Source organism: Chanos chanos, chromosome 1 (genome assembly GCF_902362185.1).
Source record: "Chanos chanos chromosome 1, fChaCha1.1, whole genome shotgun sequence".
In the NCBI taxonomy this organism is placed as follows: Eukaryota; Metazoa; Chordata; class Actinopteri; order Gonorynchiformes; family Chanidae; genus Chanos; species Chanos chanos.
The window spans coordinates 51,461,612-51,479,934 of NC_044495.1; the positions used below are offsets into that span (position 1 = coordinate 51,461,612).

The following is an 18,323-nucleotide window of genomic DNA, read 5'->3' on the forward strand; positions in this document are numbered from 1 at the left end:
CTAAGCAAACAAAGCACAGGGTGGATAAGACACAGGATGTGCCTGACCAAACAGCTACAGTTCTCCAGCTCTTTAAGAAGCTCAAAAGTTTTGAGCGTCTCTGCACATAATCCTGTCGCTTTTCGCAGGCTTTACTGTAGCCCGTGTGTTTATGTGTGTGTGTGTGTGTGTGTGTGTGCAGTAGGTGATTTGTTATTTTTTAACAGGGGGGATGGCCCAATGGTCACTGATACTACAATATAGTATATAGGGGGATGGCAGGTTAACAAGGGGGATGCATTTTGGTCATTTTGCTAACAAAGGGCATGGTATCCCCCCTCATCCCCCTACAAATTGCCTACTGTGTGTGTGTGTGTGTGTGTGTGGTTGGGTGGGCAGATGGGCTTGCGTTTTGTATGTGTATGTGTGTATGTATGTGTGTGTGTGTGTGTGTGTGTGCAGTAGGTGATTTGTTATTTTTTAACAGGGGGGATGGCCCAATGGTCACTGATACTACAATATAGTATATAGGGGGATGGCAGGTTAACAAGGGGGATGCATTTTGGTCATTTTGCTAACAAAGGGCATGGTATCCCCCCTCATCCCCCTACAAATTGCCTACTGTGTGTGTGTGTGTGTGTGTGTGTGTGTGTGTGGTTGGGTGGGCAGATGGGCTTGTGTTTTGTATGTGTATGTGTGTATGTATGTGTGTGTGTGTGTGTGTGTCTGTGCATGTATTGCTATCTTTCTGGGGACCCCAGTAAGCATAATCTGAAAAAAGTGCCTGGTGGGAACCAAAATGCTGGTCCCCGCTAGGAGAACAAAGTTTTTCTAAACCATGTTTTTGTTACTGATAAAACAAAAAGTGTCAAAACATTTCTTTGGTTAAGGTTAAGGTTAGGGTTAGAGATAGGTTAGTATTCTTTAGTTACATAGTAACAGAATAATGGGAGTCAATGGGAAGTCCCCACTAGGATATGAGTACAAACTTGTGTGTGTGTGTGTGCGTGCGTGTGTGTGTGTGTGTGTGTGTGTGTGTGTGTGTGTGTGTGTGTGTGCGCATGGTTCACAGCATGAGGTTCAGAGGAAGACTGTTGAGATCAGAAGAATGAAAGCTGGATGCTGAATGTGAGGCTTTCAGAACAGGCTGCATCATGGGGTGCATGATGCATGATGCAGCCTGTGTGTGTGTGTGTGTGCGTGCGTGTGTGTGTACGCATCCATACCAGAGCACTTAACTGTTCTCAGCTCCTTTTCCTTCCTGTCTTTGCCTCTCTCCTCTGCCTGTCTTTGTTCTCTCATATAAATTTCTCCCTTAGATACTCAACTGAGCTTGCTAATAAATGGAGGACTAGTGGAGGAGAGAAAGAGGTAGAAAGAAGCCAGAAGGGCTCTCAGCCATTAGAACAGATCTGGCTTTATATAACTGCCCAAAACTGGGCACTACCAAGGCGTGACGGCAGTAGATCAGACCTACGGTTTTCCCTCCGCATCACAGTGCTGCTTCATTGGTGCGTGGATCGGGTTCATGGCAGGACATCACAGTTAAAGCTGCAGAATCAACTGTGTACATGGAAACTAACATGTTTTTGGATGCAGGAGCAAAATGAGACATTGCTTGATATTGTTTTGAGTGAGCCAAATGGCAAGATTTTTTTTTTACTGACTTATTTATTTATTGATTGATGTGCCTGGTGACGTTCTCAGCTAATGTAATTTGTTAAACGCCTGTTCTCTGGGCGGGTAAGACATAATGCATTCAGAGTACAGGTCAGACTCCTTTCTCTTTCCTTCATTCACTGTATAAATCCAGATAGGTTGATCTCATAGTTATATAGCTGTTTCCCCCCCCCCCCCCACAAGATTATTTTGCAGTCCTTTGTGTGGGATGTTCAAAAGAAGCAAACTGCCTCTTTCCCGCTGGTAGTGAGGATTAGGGTTTTTTTTTTTTTTTTTTGTAGCCCAAAATATCAAAAGAAATATCGAAGCTTAAATTTTTGGTTTGACTTCAGTATAGAACCTGCAATTAAGGTGCTTTCTAATCTGATTTTTTTTTTTTTTTTTTGTAGCTCAAAATATCAAAAGAAATATCGAAGCTTAAATTTTCGTTTTAATTTCAGTATAGAACCTGCGATTAAAGCGCTTTCTAATCTGATATTTATAAATGTAGGGGTTACTTTGAATAGCACTGGCAGGCAAGTAGCAATAATTGAAAACGAATTAATGACTGAATAGGAGTAACACTCTGCCATTCGGATCCATTTCGCCTGGTTTGCTGTAGTTGTCAGCGTGTGACTGGAGATTCAGAGAGAAGAGGTTAGGGAAGCTGGATTACCTGCTGTGGTGAAAAAAAGACTGTGCCAACAGATTCAGGAAAAATGTGGACAAGCAGAAGTAGCTTTTTACTTCAAATAACAGCTTCTCACATATTGGTTGAGTTCCTTCCCTCAGAGAAAAATGAGTATTAAAAAGAAAAGATTTATTTCACTTTTTTTTTTTTTTTTTAGGCCACCAATCCCTTTAAATGTCACAGTCAAAACCATCAGTTACATCGATCGATGGAGAGAAACAAATTCTACCTGTCTTAATGTTCTTGTTTCTACTTCAGAGTACACAACAGGTTTAATCCACCTGCATCATAATTCAATGTTAGGCATGCACACCAAAGGGACATTTAACAATGGAGGTGATGAAGCACATTTTGCTGGGAGAGTTTCCATTCATTTGCAACTGTTTGTGTGTTTGAAGACGTTGCTGTCTTCAGATTTGAGAAAGATTTCTTGGGAGAAAACTGCTTAGTTGGACCTGGGGATCCTTTTTGGCCATTTTGTAACGTTGTTCATTTCTCTTCGTCTCTGCTGTTCCCAGGGCTGGGTATTGAACTTCGATACTTTTATGGCACCAACCAAACTGCTTAGATTCTATCGAGCATCGAAAAATACCTTGCCATCTGGTGCCAGATTTCGATACCTAAAGAGTAAATGTCAGTGTCAGTGAGCCAATAAACATACAGCACGCTTGTACCAAGATCTAATAATGCTGGTGATTGGCTGTCTAACGTAACGTTATACGAACACGGCGTAGAGGCATGCATGAAAAATACGACACTACGCCCATAGACGGGGCTTACGTGTATGTGTGTTGTTGTATTGTGGCTGCGTTTGTTCCTTAAAGGAGTTGAGAGTGTCTTTTCTTGTCATAACAACAACAGCTAACGGGCTAGTTTTGCTAATGACAAGCAGTGAACACAAACACTCAGCGGAAACTCCTAGGATTCATCCAGTTTGACTCCAAACAGCCTCTTTATGATTAATGTTGTGATACAGTTTAACTGTCATGTTGTACAGTTCACTGTGCTAAGAAACTAGCACTGTAAGTGCACGATCCGTCCCCGGGGGCACAATCCGTTGTGCACATGCGCTAAAATCAGCACATGCATAGAATTTAATCTCTTTTACGATCCGTTCCACGCATTTGTGATTTTTTATATCGCTTTAATGATGGGATATGGTGTTGAAGCACTGCGTTGGTGTATGATCACATTTGTTTTTGATAATATACGAAGTAAAAAAAATCTTAAAAAGAATAAATGACAAAATTAGCGCCTAAAACATCCGACTTCTCTGATTCTATGCAATTGTTTGCAGCCATGAAATCCTTAGGTAATCGATGTGTTAATTGATTGTTGTGACAACACTTGTGATCCCCAAACAGTAAAGCTAGCTATGGTTAGCTTCTTCTCACCTTGTGAAATTGGTGATGCATTAGCCAAGTGACTTGCTTTGTTAGCGGAGGTGTAGCAGACATATTTTAGAGATATAATAGGTCTAAAGTCTATATGGAGACGACATACCCATACATTTTGTTGTGGGATAAGCGGTTATTTAACTACCACAAGCGTTATTTTGTAGGTTTTCCAAAATCCCATTACTCATAGGGATTTTTTTAACAAACCGGAACTTGGTACAAATCGGGCAGGAATAAATTATGTTTCCGAATACATATTTACGCACATGTGCAGAACGGATCAGCCATTAAAAGTTCAGTTTCAACATCGTAAAATGTTCACACGTGTGGTACAAATAGGGCAGGAATAAGTTGTGTTTCCGATTACGTAATTACAGGCGTGTGTAGAACGGATCGTGCTTGTGGAACGGATCGTGCACTTACAAGCACAATTAACTTCTTCACTGCTACCCTCCATTTTTGGTGGTTGTTATGGGAAATGACAGGTCTCACTACTCCGCTCGTGACTGGTCAGCTGTTAAAAAGCGCTTGATGTAGAGTACTTTGTACTCAAATTTTTTTTTGTTGGGGTGGCAATGGTTCTGGAGGTACAGCAGTCGTCTGGTAATCTGAGGGTTCCCAGTTTGATTTTTATACATTTTTATTTAGTGATGTTATGTTAACAGCCAACGTCAGGTTGTGGTAATAGGGTTATTTTTTATCTTGTAAAAATAGGTTTATTTTTTATGTTGTGAAACTGCTTTGAAAAATGCCAAGGTGCTGAAACATAAAACTAAAGAGTTGAAAGAGACAAGATAAACCACATTGTGGTAAATAGATTTATATTTTTATGTTATGAAACTGCTTTGATTGTGTAAAAATGCCAAGGAGCTGAATAACTAAAGCTAAAGATTTGTGCCCTAATGGGTAATGTAATTTTCTTTTTGTTAAAATGGATTTTATAAAATTGGTATTGAAAAAAAAAAAAACTTTTAGGAACCGGTATCGAAGTCAAGGTATCGGTACCCATCCCGTTATCAAAGTTTTGAACGATACCCAGCCCTAGCTGTTCCAGTTTGCAGGACTGAGAAGGAATTAAATTTGTAAGACAGATGGACATATTACAAATAGGTCCTCGGATATTCGTGTTCTCCAACTGAAAAAATATTGATCAGCAATGAACAAGACCACAGTAGAGTACATTTTAAGACAACAGGACTTTGACAGTGAAAAAATAGATTCTTCATGCCAAAATCCTATTAGCAGAGGCATTTTAGTTCTGGCTCAGTGAGCTGTCCTGGACTGTTTCTGTAACATCTGTCTCTAATTATTCTGTTTTTCCCTTATCAGATCCTGTCTTTGAAAATTGGTTCTTAGATTTGCATATGGTCGGTGATAGACTATTAATTGCTTTTTTTAAATTTTTCCTGGGGAAACAAAGAATTAATGACAGCTCAAGGCCAATTAAGGAGGAAAGAAAGGAAAAGAGAGGAAGTTGTCACATTTGGGTCTCTCCTGGAGCCGTCTGTGACGACTACACATCCCAGCACACGCCACCTGTGTGTGTGAGCATCTACTGTGTATCATTATAGTCTCTGAGTAAAGCTTCAGAACGTGTATCCCACTCCAAAGAGACACTTTGCCATCCTTTGCCCATCCAAAGGCAGCTGTGCCTGTTCCCGAGGTAATCCAACAAATTTTAAGAGTATAAATTTTAAGAGGGATGTATGTGGTACAGCTTGAGAAGTGTAGACTTAGTGCAGGTTTAGACTTTAGAAAGGGGCAGTTATCGTGCATCGAAGCAGTAGGTTATACTCCAAATCAGAGCTCGAATAAATCTCAAGGGCCCATGCATTTTTCACTGAAAAAAACCTAGTGAGGGGTGTTGTAAAATAAATGAAATACACAGAAGGTCTTTTAAAGAACAATGAGAGAAATGAAAACTGCTGCCAAACAGAAACAGGCTTTGTGCATGACAGTAGGCTTAAAACAATGCAAAACTATCCTCGAAGTTTCCTGTCTTGGGTTCATTAAAAGTCCTTAGTTACAGGGAGGGTACTTGGTCCTAAGACTGTCAGACTCCCAGTGCAAGCCCATCAGGACATAATCAACTTTGGTCAACACATAAACCCTGAATTAGCTCAGAAGATGTCAGCCTATGACGTTTTTCACAGCGGGAATGTCCTCCCTCATCAACAAAGATGTTCTTTTTTCCCGGCAAACTCAATGCCACCCCAGTTAATAGTGATATTGCGTTATACTGTTGACCTTTTCGACTTAAGACCAGATAAAGGTCTAGCCAGCTTGGTTGTCAGGTCATTAAAATGATGATCAAGAGAATCAGCATGTGGGAGTATTTTTTTTTCCCTTTTAACTATTTTGTTTGCCTCCTTTCTCTGCACTGAAAGAGAGCACAGTAACCTGTTCCTATCAAATTTTGTCCCTTAAGCATCTTGCTCACCATATTATTACGAGCAGTTTGTTTTTATATTGCCATGGAAATATGTCTCTATCATTCAAATCTGCAGCCCAGACTGCACCCTCAACAAAATGTAACTTTTTGTACTTCTAACAGATAGCTATTAAAAATTTTGTTATGGCATTTGCCAGTGTTTATAAACAGCTTTCGTCATGTAAGCGCTGTTTATCTTCAAAATACTCTCTTCAGATTCATGTGTCACATAGTATTTGAACGAACGTATCTTTTCGTGCGAGTTTGCCAACATTAGTAGAGATGACATCCCCAGGTCTCCTTGCACATTCATTTCTCTAGTCTGTGTGCTTTAATTAGAAGCCAACCCTGAAGCCATTAGCTCATACAAAGTGTAAACAACCTTGGAGAAGCTAGCCACGTAAAATTCATCTCTCATCAAAATGGGCTGACTTCAGTATGTGGCATTGTGTGGAGGATAAACAGCTTTAATGTTGTGATTATGAATCTCGCGAGGTGTCCCCGTACCATGATAATGTCTGGAACACAATGCTCTGATTAAGATGCATTGATCGTCTGCTGTTTGAGGGGGAACAAAAATGCTTTGAAATAATTACCGAGGCACAATTAGAGTCACAGCTTTGCATTTCTCATGATTGCTTGTAGCTCACCCTCTTTTTTCATGATTGCGATAGCTGCAGTGTTGCTGCAATGCCACTCTGAGGGACATGCTAGCCTGCCCTGTCTGTAATGCATTCCAGCTCAAGGACCTGCGTGTTTTCTCTACTTTTCTCCCTCTGTTTATCTTCCGGGATCCACTTCTCAATTGACTCCCAGAGCTGCGTTTACCTTTTTCATTTTGCTGATTCGTATAAATCTGGCTTTTGTCTAACCCTGTGTTGTTTTTTTTGGTTTTTTTGTCCTCTCTCAGAGCTCAACTGAATGTAAAATCACTCGTTTGAAAAAAAAAAAAATAATAATAATCTTCCACCGCTATAATAGGGTGTAGTCCCTTCATTTTTGAGATTGCTCTATGCCAGTTAATCAGGAAGTGCCTTAGCAGTTGTTTGAATCTGCTGGAACACATGAATTAGGGCTTCATTTGCCCTCTCCTCCTCAGTTTTATACTTGAAAATTCGATGAAGGCTGGAGGATGTGGTACCGAACTTGCATTTGCTTACTTTAGCGAAAAAGGGAACTAACTCCCACGCGCCGGGCTTCTATAGCTTATGATATTTTTTTTTTCTTATACGGTCTCTATGCTCACCCTCAAGGAAAACAAGCAAAAAAATTTAATTGCGTTGGTTGTATTATTCATGTGTTAAATGATAATTCAAAGTGATGACGGCATGGGATGCACAGCGTGTTCTGTTGTTAGAGGGCTCTCTTGCGAGAGGAAGAAGTGGAGGTGTTTTGATGGAACTAATTGAGCTAATGATATGCACTCAAAACCCCATGTGTTCACCCCTGAGTGGAACACATTCAAGGGAACAAGTCCGAAATGGCGTATGGGCGCCATTGCTGTTGTCCCAATGCAAATATTCCTGAAAGAGATGCGAGAGTTTAAAATCTTTTCAGATGTTTCAGGATTTTTCCCCCTTTGAAATTATAAGATGCTTTGTGGTGCATTGTTGTGGTGTGATTTTTTTTTTTTTTTTGGTAGATTTCTATCTTTGCCATTCCCATATGAGGAAAATCAGAGAAATTCAATATGAACCAATATCACAGTTATCTCTTTCTTTGAGATGCGTGATCCTACGCAATATTTAGTCAAGAGCAAAAGGCCTGTGGAAGCCATGGGGGAGGCACCGTGAGCAGAACAAATAAAATGTTCTACTGTAAGGCAAGGAAACTCTTGAATTCCAACGAAAAAAATCTATTACCACAAGTAAATCAGTTGTGCCCTTGGGTGTGTGAAAGTGGAATACTAGGAGCTGCAGACACGACAGCTGGTAACTCTCAAACCGCTGTTTTGGTGAAAGCATTACATCTCAACCTGTGTTTACACAGCTTCAGGTGTATGAATGTATATAGATGTGTGTTTGTGTGCGTGTGTGTGTGTGTGTGTGTGTGTGTGTGCGAGAGAGAGAGAGAGAGAGAGAGAGAGAGAATGAGAAAGAGAGAATGAGAAAAAAAGAAAGAAAGAGAGTGAACTCTAATGAAATAAAGCTGTAACATTGGTTAGACTACTCTGTGGGTTCTCTGATAGGTTTTCGTGCTCTAGCGGTGCGTCATGACCTGTGCCTTCACCCAGAGTCCAGTCTGCGGTACGGAGTAAATAAGATGTTTACTCTTGACTACCGAATATATTTTTCAGAAGGCTGTCTCTTTGATCTAGGTTTATCCTTAGACTAGCTGAAATGAGCTGTTTGAAAATTTCATGAGGAAACATTTATGTGAATCACGCTTAAGCATGTCTTTAAAAAGCATGGGAGCACTTTTTACGTTTGAAGCAGAGCAATAACAATTAATCAAAGACCAAAAGAGAGTTGGATGTGAACGTTTTTCTTAAATAAATGAGAGCCCTAATAAATCATTTTCTATGAGTTCTTGCAGCACTTTAAAAAGAAAGCTTTCAGGTTTCCATTAAAAGCCAATTGATTTTCACATAAGATGCATATCTTAACCTTGAATCTTTCTTTTCATTCAAAGATTCTCCCAGATGCTCGTCCTGCTTAAAAGTGCTACCCTTACGCAACGGCAAATGGACGCTGAAAAAACATGCTTTTCTTCCATTTAGTGGTCACCGGGAAAAATGAGATGTTCATCCTCTGAAATGGTTGATAACTGTGATTGAAGGGGCACATATAAGTGTAGCATAGTTCTAGAAAGTGCTTATTTAGCCCGTGTATGGTTTGTCGTACGGAACCTTCACATGGGCCGTGCACTGTGAAAAATTTCCCACTCAGAATGAGCAAAAGACAAAATCACATCCATAATCTATTAGTGTTAACAGTATTATCGACCTTGGAGCGTGCCCTGGAATATTGGAGTTGTGCTTCATTTTTCCTGAGTTCTTCAGTCACACAGATTTCGCCATCCAAGGCTCTTAGCTTATGCTGAACTTTTAAGCTCCTTTAATGGACAGTACATAAAAAAAACAGCAAATTATTGGTGTTTGACAAATGCCCTTACCAGTTGATAGCTGCTACATTAAATTTGTTTTAGCCGCTTTTATATATTTATTTCTTTCAAATGCTAAAAGGATTTAACAAAGGTGCCCCTTTGGCGGGGCTGACCTTTTTAGGCAGTGTTGCACAACAAGATACGAGTTTGGCTTAAGCAAACAACATTATGAAAAACTCTCTCAGTAAACAATTATTGATACACTCACCCTTTGGGAAAAACAACAAGGCTGCTGTGTGTGTGTGTGTGTGTGTGTGTGTTTTTTTTTTTTTTATTTTATTATAAGCAAGCGCAAGTGCTTTTCAGTGAATTACCACTCCTCCACCATTACTCATACAGCGACCACCTGGATGCTGTGGCGGAGGAGAATTTGTTTTTTGTGCCTGATTGTGTTTCGTATTGGGTTTTTTTTTTTTGTTTTTCTTCCTCTTTTTTTTCCCCCCTTCATTTTTACATTCACCACGTCTCATATGAATCCCTGCCACGTTGCGCGTCTCTGAATACGATTACCATTCTTTTCCCTAAAAAAAAAAAAAAAAAAGTCTGCCACCTGCCTGTGTTTTCCAGGTGAAGTACGGACGCTTTGCATTTGTTTGGGACGCAGCTGTTTTGGAGTACGTGGCCATTAATGACGAGGACTGCTCCTTCTACACGGTGGGAAACAACGCTGCAGACCGTGGCTACGGCATCGCAATGCAACACGGGAGTCCCTACAGAGATATCTTCTCTCAAAGGTACAGAACAAGAAAAATGACTATGAGGCTCCATACACAGTTAAGTGTGCTTCTCAGAAATTGCCATATCTCAATATCATTTACTTTATACTTTATACTCTAGTATAGGGCAAAAAATGTGCTTCAGTTTACTAACACAAAAATGGGCTAACATTCCGTATACAACACCATAGAATTCTACCATATAGATCGGATAGCGTATAGCAGATGGCTCCCGCTGCATGAAGTTGTGGCATTGGTGATTATGAATATATTTTATTTTGCCAATTCACTGTTGACTAAATGGGGGTTCTAGCTTTTTTTTATGATCAAAACAGCTTTGTCTGACGTATAGGCCCAGACTGGATTCAGGTGACCAAGACCAGTCCTCAGATACCAGACAACTTTACCGTCTAGTTGGACAAAAATAGCGAACAAATTCTCCTAAAAACTTTTTTATATATACTTTTTTTCTCTCTGCCTCTCTTATGGCCAATCCATTTGTTTTGATGGTCTTAAGATAATATGTTCTTCCTCATCTCAAGGAAGGAAATGATTGAAAACAGCGTGGTTCCCCAAACAAGCTGATTTACTCTAATTATCTGTTGTGTCAGTGTTGGAAATTTAATCTTGTACATAAGTGCGCTTATTAAAGTAAACAAGCTATTAATTGACAGTCATATTTAATTTGTTGCAATCATTGTTAGGATATGGCCAGGCACTCTAAGAGCCATCAACACTCATTTTAATAAAGCAATTTACTAAAAAGTGGTCCCATTGGTACCCAGCAACAGTATAGGTGAAATTATAAAGACAAAATGGCTGTGGAAAATATCTGCTTTTTTTTTTTTTTTTTGGAGACTTTTTTGGATTAGGTAAGTCAGTGAAGCACAAAAACATAAATGATAGAGAAATTACATTCTGTCATCGCCCTACGAAGGCAATCTTTCACTCCGCACGGTGTTTTGACTATCAGTGTGCGATGGGAACATGCCCTCATGTGTCTCTTTATGAGAATCATCGTTTTATAGATTTCATCACCGCTGTTCAAAATGTGTGAGGGACTGCTACAGCTACCAGTCTCACATTGTGTTAAATATGCCACTGTACTGTCTCTTTCTTTTTTCTTTTTTTTTTTTTTTAAATCAATGATGTCTTGGCTTGAGACGAACCCATGGATCGGAAATAGTGGAAAGGAAAGGAAAAAAAAAAAGACTGGGGGGGTGCGGGGGGGGGGGGGGGGGTGCGTGGAGGCAGACAGATACAGATGGGAAAAAAAAGAGTCTTTGAAGGCTTGTAGTCATGACCATGAAGAAAACACTGCAGCCTTTGCTTTAGCAGGTGAGGCTGTTAGCTCTTATTAGACGTCTCTAAGCAATCAATAGGCAACTTGATTGGCAGTGATACGGAAGGAGTTTGTTGAAAGAGTGGCTGTAGGGTTTTAAGAGCTGCCATCTTTTCCTCTGTCTGCTCTGCGCTGTGGCACTGTTTACCATCTGCATGTCCCTGAGGACTGAGAGAGAGCAAAAATTGATTGTCTGTGACACTGCACACACAGCCAGCCTTTGCTTGTGTGTGTGTGTGTGTGTGTGTGTGTGTGTGTCTACGTGTCTGCACGGTTGCGTGCCTCTGCATATACCCACACGCGACTGCGCTAGCACTAATGTATGGATATTAAATATTTTTGTGCCTGATGGCAGAATGTGTGTTGATGGAAAAAGGTGCATATGTTTACCATGCATTTAATGTGAGCGTTTTAAAGCTTGTTCAACTGTGCTATTCCCTACCATTATTTATGTATTTCCTTAAGGTCTTGAAACGGACTAGACAGTATTGATTGACCAGAGTGTGGTCTGAGTAATAGCATGCTAGAGAGAGCGTGAGAGAGGGAGAGACAGAGAGCATGCAGAATCTGGGAAAATAGAGTCTGAGTCATTCCACATTCTCTTTAAGTATTTTCAGCTGCGACCCAGAGGTAGCGAGCTTGCTCCATGCGATTGTATGAGACATCTAAAGCTCTGTAGGTTCAAGTGCTTCTCGAATGTGTTTATATCTAGCCTTCCTCTGTCAGAAAGAGTTAGGAGGTGAATTTCCCACGTTCTGAAGCCATAAGCCCGAGGCTAGGTTGTTGTCAGGCCTAACTTTGGATTTTGAAGTGCGGGTGTGATAAGAACTCTGTTTTTTTTTTTTTTTCTTTTTATTGCGCAATTGTGCTCGTAGCTACATAGGTAAAATGTTTTTTTTATAAGACGTTTACTTTCATTCAAGTATTTTTTTTTATAGCGTGATGCTGCCTTGAAATGTATTTGAGCTGCAGTCAAATGTAAACCCGACATCACGTACAGATCAGTACCATCAGTAATGAGAAATACCATAAATCGCTATAGTGCAACCCCACAGAATCTCAAGCCACAGATCATCAGTTTGTTGATATACTGATATACAGTGATGGCCTTTCACTGGACAGATGTGCAAGCAGGACCGTATGCCCGACATGCATCTAGTTAATGGAACCAGGGAATACTTGTTACCAGTACATATTTGACATACTGTATATGGTGAGGGCGGCACGGTGGCGCAGTGGGTAGCGCTGTCGCCTCACAGCAAGAAGGTCTTGATTCCCAGGCGGGCGGCCAGGGTCCTTTCTGTGTGGAGTTTGCATGTTCTCCCCGTGTCTGCGTGGGTTTTGCTCCGGGAGCTCCGGCTTCCTCACAGTCCAAAGACATGCAGGTTAGGCGAATTGGAGACACTAAATTGCCCCTAGGTATGAATGTGTGTGTGAGTGTGTCTGCCCTGTGATGGACTGGCGACCAGTCCAGGGTGTTTCCTCGCCTTTAACCCTATAGGCTCCAGCACCCCCTGGGACCGCTTAATTAGGATAAGCAGCTCGGATAATGAGTGAGTGTATATGATGATGAAATCATCAAATGCATATTTCGAGGCCATTTCATATAGTGTATTGAAGAGTATCCAGTGCAGCAGCACTACAGTTTATAGAGGAATAACATGTGACATTGAAGTGTGACAAAAGAAAAAAAAAAAATGGTGAGAGGGGCGTGTCTTAGAGAGAACAGACTGCATTAGGGTGAGATGTTGCTGTCTCTCTTGATCAGTTGGCTGTTTGTGGTGTCCTTCTGACACTGGAAGTCTTTTTATAAGCCAATAATATACCACCGTTTGTTTTTCATCGTTTTCCAGAGGGGGGAGTTTCTTTTTTTTTGTCTCCCTCCTCCTACCCCTCTCTCTTCTCTTTTTTCTCTCTCTCTCTCTCTCTCTCTCTCTCTCGTTTTCTTTCTTCTTATCAAGTAGTTTGTCCGCTGCCGTCAGAGACATCTAATAACATGTGATCATTTCTTGCCGCGGCTGGTTGCCATGGCAACAGCTCTGGCAGTCCACACTAATCGCCATGCAGAGCCCAAGAGGCATATAGTCGGGCTAGGCCGACTGAATGACAGACACACTTAAGGGGAGATCGACATATTCTCACCGTTATGCCTTTGAAAGGAGAAAAAAAAAGTGTCTTTGAAGCCTAAGCGCATGTGGACGGCCTAGTCCGCATTTGGAGACTTTTTCTACTTCTTTTTTTTTTTTTTTTTTTTTGTACTCACTCGAAGTCATTTTGGGTCAGGACGAAGAGCTCGTTTTGCATTGAAGCAGTTAAGCTGGAAAACCCGCACGTCATGGTGGATCAGACCGATTGGGTTCTTTGCTGTTACCAAGGGCAAGTGTTTGTGATTAGCCCCACACAATTGGATGTGGACTTCAGCCGGCTCAATACCCCATCATTCTGCTGGATTTGTGACTCGGCAGTTCAGATGCAGCCCTGGGGAGACAGTCTTAGAGCGGAGTGGGTGCTTTATTTTGCCGGCTTGTTGCCCACACACCTTTCAATCAAATGTAGTCTCCACATTATGCATGCAAATATACTCCATCGTTTTCTCTCTGTCTCTCTCTCTCTCTCACTCTCTCACTCTGTTTCTGTCTATTCCTCTGTCTTTCTCTTTTACACGCACATTAAAATTTGTATTTCACATGCGCCTGCACCTGCCGCATAGCCACCGTTCATGAAGCATTGTCAGTGTGAAAAAATAACTACTGCAAATTAACAAGCTGTTTCTCTACTGGAGCTCTCAATGGAAACATCAAGGGGATTGAGAGAGATAGTTGTGAATTACATTATTTAATAAAAAACAGTTTGGGATGTTAGACTGGTGCTTGAGAGATGGTGTGAGGAAAAAAAAAAATACATGCAGCTTAAAGAAGTTTAAAAGTTTTAGGGTGGAAAATGCACTCATGTGATCTTCACTTAATGCTTTTGAATTGTGGGGAAAACCCTACTGCAGACCTGTTCTAATGAGGCCGGTTATAAATATAGTGGAACCACAAACAGACCAGATCCCAACGTCCTCCTCAACAATTTCTCTTGTCAACACTCTCTTGGGCCACGAGGGAAAACGACGGGCCGTGAATCCTCAAGGACGGATAGCGAGAGCCGATCCTCTCGAGGATGTAACGGTGTTAAGTCACGTGGATCGTGGTGAGCTCAATTTGTTGCGAACGCTGGGGCGTTAATTCATTAAGCGCCAGGGGTGTTCATTTGTCGAAGACCAGCTGTTAAGGCTTACAAGGTCGTTATGAAGCTCTCAAAGCCCTCCCCCATTCTCGAAAGGTGACATTTATATAGCCGGCTTCATCAGACAGACCTCCTCGCAACTGATTTGCAGAGTTGTAAAACCTTAGAGAGCACACCCAACATATTATGGCAAATGAACTTGTCGCGCACACCGCTTCTCTTGGTCCCCCTGAACAGATCATCAATAAAAGCAGTTAGGACTATGAAGAAGAAAAAACTACAAATGACTGTATTAAGTCAACAAAGAACTATAGATTGTCAGTTCGCTATAGAGAATGTGTCAAGCTTATGTGCTTCTTCACTTCAGTGATTGGTTATCACTGACAGAGCTGTTTCAAATGGATTTTCACTTTGAAAGAAGGGGGTGGTCGGGGGAGGGGGAGCTGGGGTTGGGGGTGTCTTGGAAGATGTTTCTAAATTGACAGGGAAGTGTCGTTTTTAGTATCGCCTCTGTGGGACACCACAGGGACTCCACATGAGTACTGCTTAGCACAGGCTGGAAGAAACAGGAGAAAATGGCTTTGGCTCATCATCCTTCCTCTTATATCCACCACACCCGCCCTCCTCCCTGTTAGGCTCCAAAGGTCCAAAGTGCTGAATGTGTGTTTTAATTTGCGGATTCATTCATTCATTCATTCATTCATTCATTCATTCATTCATTTGTCCATGCATTCATTCATTTGGTTATTCCTTCATTCATGTATGTCCATTCATTCATTCATTCATTCATTCATTCATTCATTCATTCATTCATTCCCCTATTTGTGCATTCATTCATTTGTCCATTCATTCATTCATTCATTCATTTGGTTATTCGTTCATTCATATTTGTCCATTCATTCATTCGTCCATTCATTCATTCGTTCATTCGTTCATTCATTTGTTCATTCTTCCGTTCATTCATTCATTCATTCATTCATTCATTCATTCATTCATTCATTCGTCCATCCATTCTTCTGCCCTTTTTATTTACTCCTTTGTTCATACGGGTATACATCACTGTCACAGGCTGGTTTTGCAGGTCATGCCAAACCAGTGGAAGTCTTGCATGGCCAGACTCTAATTTGTCACATTCCCTCTGCCTTTCAGTGTCTGGTGCATTTTGCTCCTCTGGAGGGGGCGGGGAGGGGGGTAACTATTGTCAGTTAAAATTGGAAGCCAGTCAAATTTGTTGGGGCTTCAAGTCACTCTGTTGCACTGCAGAGATTTATAGAGCCCATTGTCAGTCAGTTTGTGATCTTCCTTCCCTTGAAAGGTGGCCAAACATACCAAAATCTTAGAATTACCAGTTTATGCATGAAGCTAATCAAATAAATCTGACTAGACTTCATAATAAATATAGGGAACAAAAGAATAATTTATGTGAAGATAGGCTCTGACAAAGAAACATTTAGCTGTTTCCTCGTGTGTGCATGCAGTTAAGAAGAAAAAGCAGTAAGAGAGGCAAAAACGAGTGACATTTTCTGAATGTTACCGTATTGGATGTGTGGCGGTCAGATAGTCACAGTATGGATTACCATGTAGACGACCGCCTCTTCTGAAGGTACAGACTCTTTCCGGGCACCCATAAAAACCGCACAGTTGTCCAATCTTTTCCCATTACTGTTGTTATCTTTTTAATTGACACACACTGCAAAAACACTTCATTTCTAATGAGCATATGTGCACAGTAGTGCCTAGCTTCATTTTCTTGGCATGTTCCTTAATTGAGTTTGGGCAGAAACGCTGTGGCTGAAATTCAAAGTCGCACTTTGAGGATAGTCTTCCCCCTGGTGTTAGCAGTGTTAATCATATTGTTACCACAATCCTCTTACCGCTTAAATGAAATGTTTTAGCTGTTTAATTTCATATAGCGTTTAGTGGAAACTCGAATTTAAAACGACTTACTTTCAAAAGAGGGTGACAGGACATTTCAATGTACAGACGTATTAGACTGAAAATAATAAAAGTTTTCTCGTAGAGACCATCATTTTACTCTTGAATGGAGTTGTCTGATAAGGTTATGACATAAGTGAATGCCTATGTAATTGACTCGGATAGGAGTTATATGATTATTTAATGTTGTAGTGTGTGTTTGTGGTTCTGTGTTTTTCTGTGTGCTATGTGTGGGTACAGAGGAGTGTGTATATTTGCATATGTGAGTTGTGTTTATATGCAAGTACATGTATCTGTTTCTATTTCTGTCTGTTTCAGCTTGTATAGAAAGACCAGATGTTAACATATTTACGAATGTGTGATAAAACTTGCAGTGTGGGGACATAAGTTTAAATGCTTTTAAATAAGGATACTCTGTTGATTGTTAAAATGAAATGTACCAGATGCTTCTTGGACACGGTTAGTGTTAGGTATATGAACCATTTGTTTCAGTAAGGTCTTTGTTATTACAGTGAGACAAACTTGTGTGTTTGTGTGTGTGTGTGTATGTGTGTGTGTGTCTGTGTCTCTGTGTATGTGTATATTAAACAGGTTATGAAGTATGGTAGGGATCTGACTGCAAATATTTGACAATTTTCTCCTCTCCCATCTGGACTTTTTGTGTGATTTTAGATTTAGAACTCTGTAATGCTGAGCTATATAGAGCTATCACAAAACTTTTGTCATTTTAACTTCTCATAGTCATGTCTTATGTTCATTTGCCAGATATTATTGAACAGCGGCTTTCCTTTTTTTTCTTTCTTTTTTTTTTTGATGAGTAATTGTCATGCAGTATTTTATGTACGTAATTTAGATAACACTGCCCTCTAGTGTTTGAAAATGTACACAAAAATTCTTCACAGCAGCAAATATCACTGCACATCAATACTTGAAATTTTAGACTGAGCAATATACTGCGAGTCATTACCACTTGGCTGTTGTCATGGACACAGCATAGTACTCAACATAGTGACATGTAAATTAATAATAAAACTGAAATAGTGTGTAATACCTACATAATAATGTCGTCATATTTTGATTAAGCGGTGTAGTGGTGAATTGGTTGGTGCTGACCGTGTGCGTTTTTTTTTTTTTTTGGTTTGCAGGATCCTGGAGCTGCAGCAGAACGGGGACATGGACATCCTGAAACTGAAGTGGTGGCCCAGAGAAGGCTCGTGCGACCTTTACTCTTCGGTGAGCACACGTCAACGAGGCAGCGCTCTGGACATTCACAGTTTCGCCGGCGTCTTCTGCGTGCTGGCCGCCGGCGTGGTCCTGTCCTGTCTCATTGCCATGGTGGAGACGTGGTGGACCCGCCGTAAAGGATCCAGGGTCCCCTCCAAGGAGGTGAGCCTTCGGGGTTACCATGTGAAGGGTCTGGGAGGGGTGGTGGAGGTGTGAAGAGAAAGGTCATTGATGCCGGTTGTGGCTGAAGAACAGGTAGGGAAATTAGGGCAGAGAGGTCTTACCACAGTGAAGGAGGGGGAAAGGGCGTGGCTTGTACCAAGTAAACGGCGAATCCTCAGATTAAAGAGAGTATTGGGCCAAACAGCTAACAAAGCATTTTTGCTGATCCGTTCATTTCCAGACAGAGACATAAATACGCTCTCGGGAGAATAAAGAACATGGACGCGGTTCAATAGCTTGACGAAGATATTAATAATGAAGCAAATCGATGAGAAAACAGACACCATAAAATCTATGCACTTGATAAAAGCTGTAAGATAATTGATTTGGGATCATTTTTAGATACTCTGTCTCCAAGAGCTCGGACTGCAGCAAAGCTGTATCAGGAGTTATG

General features: G+C 40.9%; 1 protein-coding gene across 1 annotated transcript in view; it reads left to right on the forward strand.

Moving 5' to 3' along the window:
* The window catches only part of grid2 (glutamate receptor, ionotropic, delta 2), a 279,373-nt gene that overhangs the window by 254,875 nt on the left and 6,175 nt on the right, over positions 1 to 18,323 (forward strand). The window contains exons 14-15 of the mRNA XM_030783937.1: positions 9,830 to 9,996; positions 17,629 to 17,869. Coding sequence (XP_030639797.1) covers positions 9,830 to 9,996; positions 17,629 to 17,869 — 408 coding nt within the window. The remainder of the gene's footprint in view (positions 1 to 9,829; positions 9,997 to 17,628; positions 17,870 to 18,323) is intronic.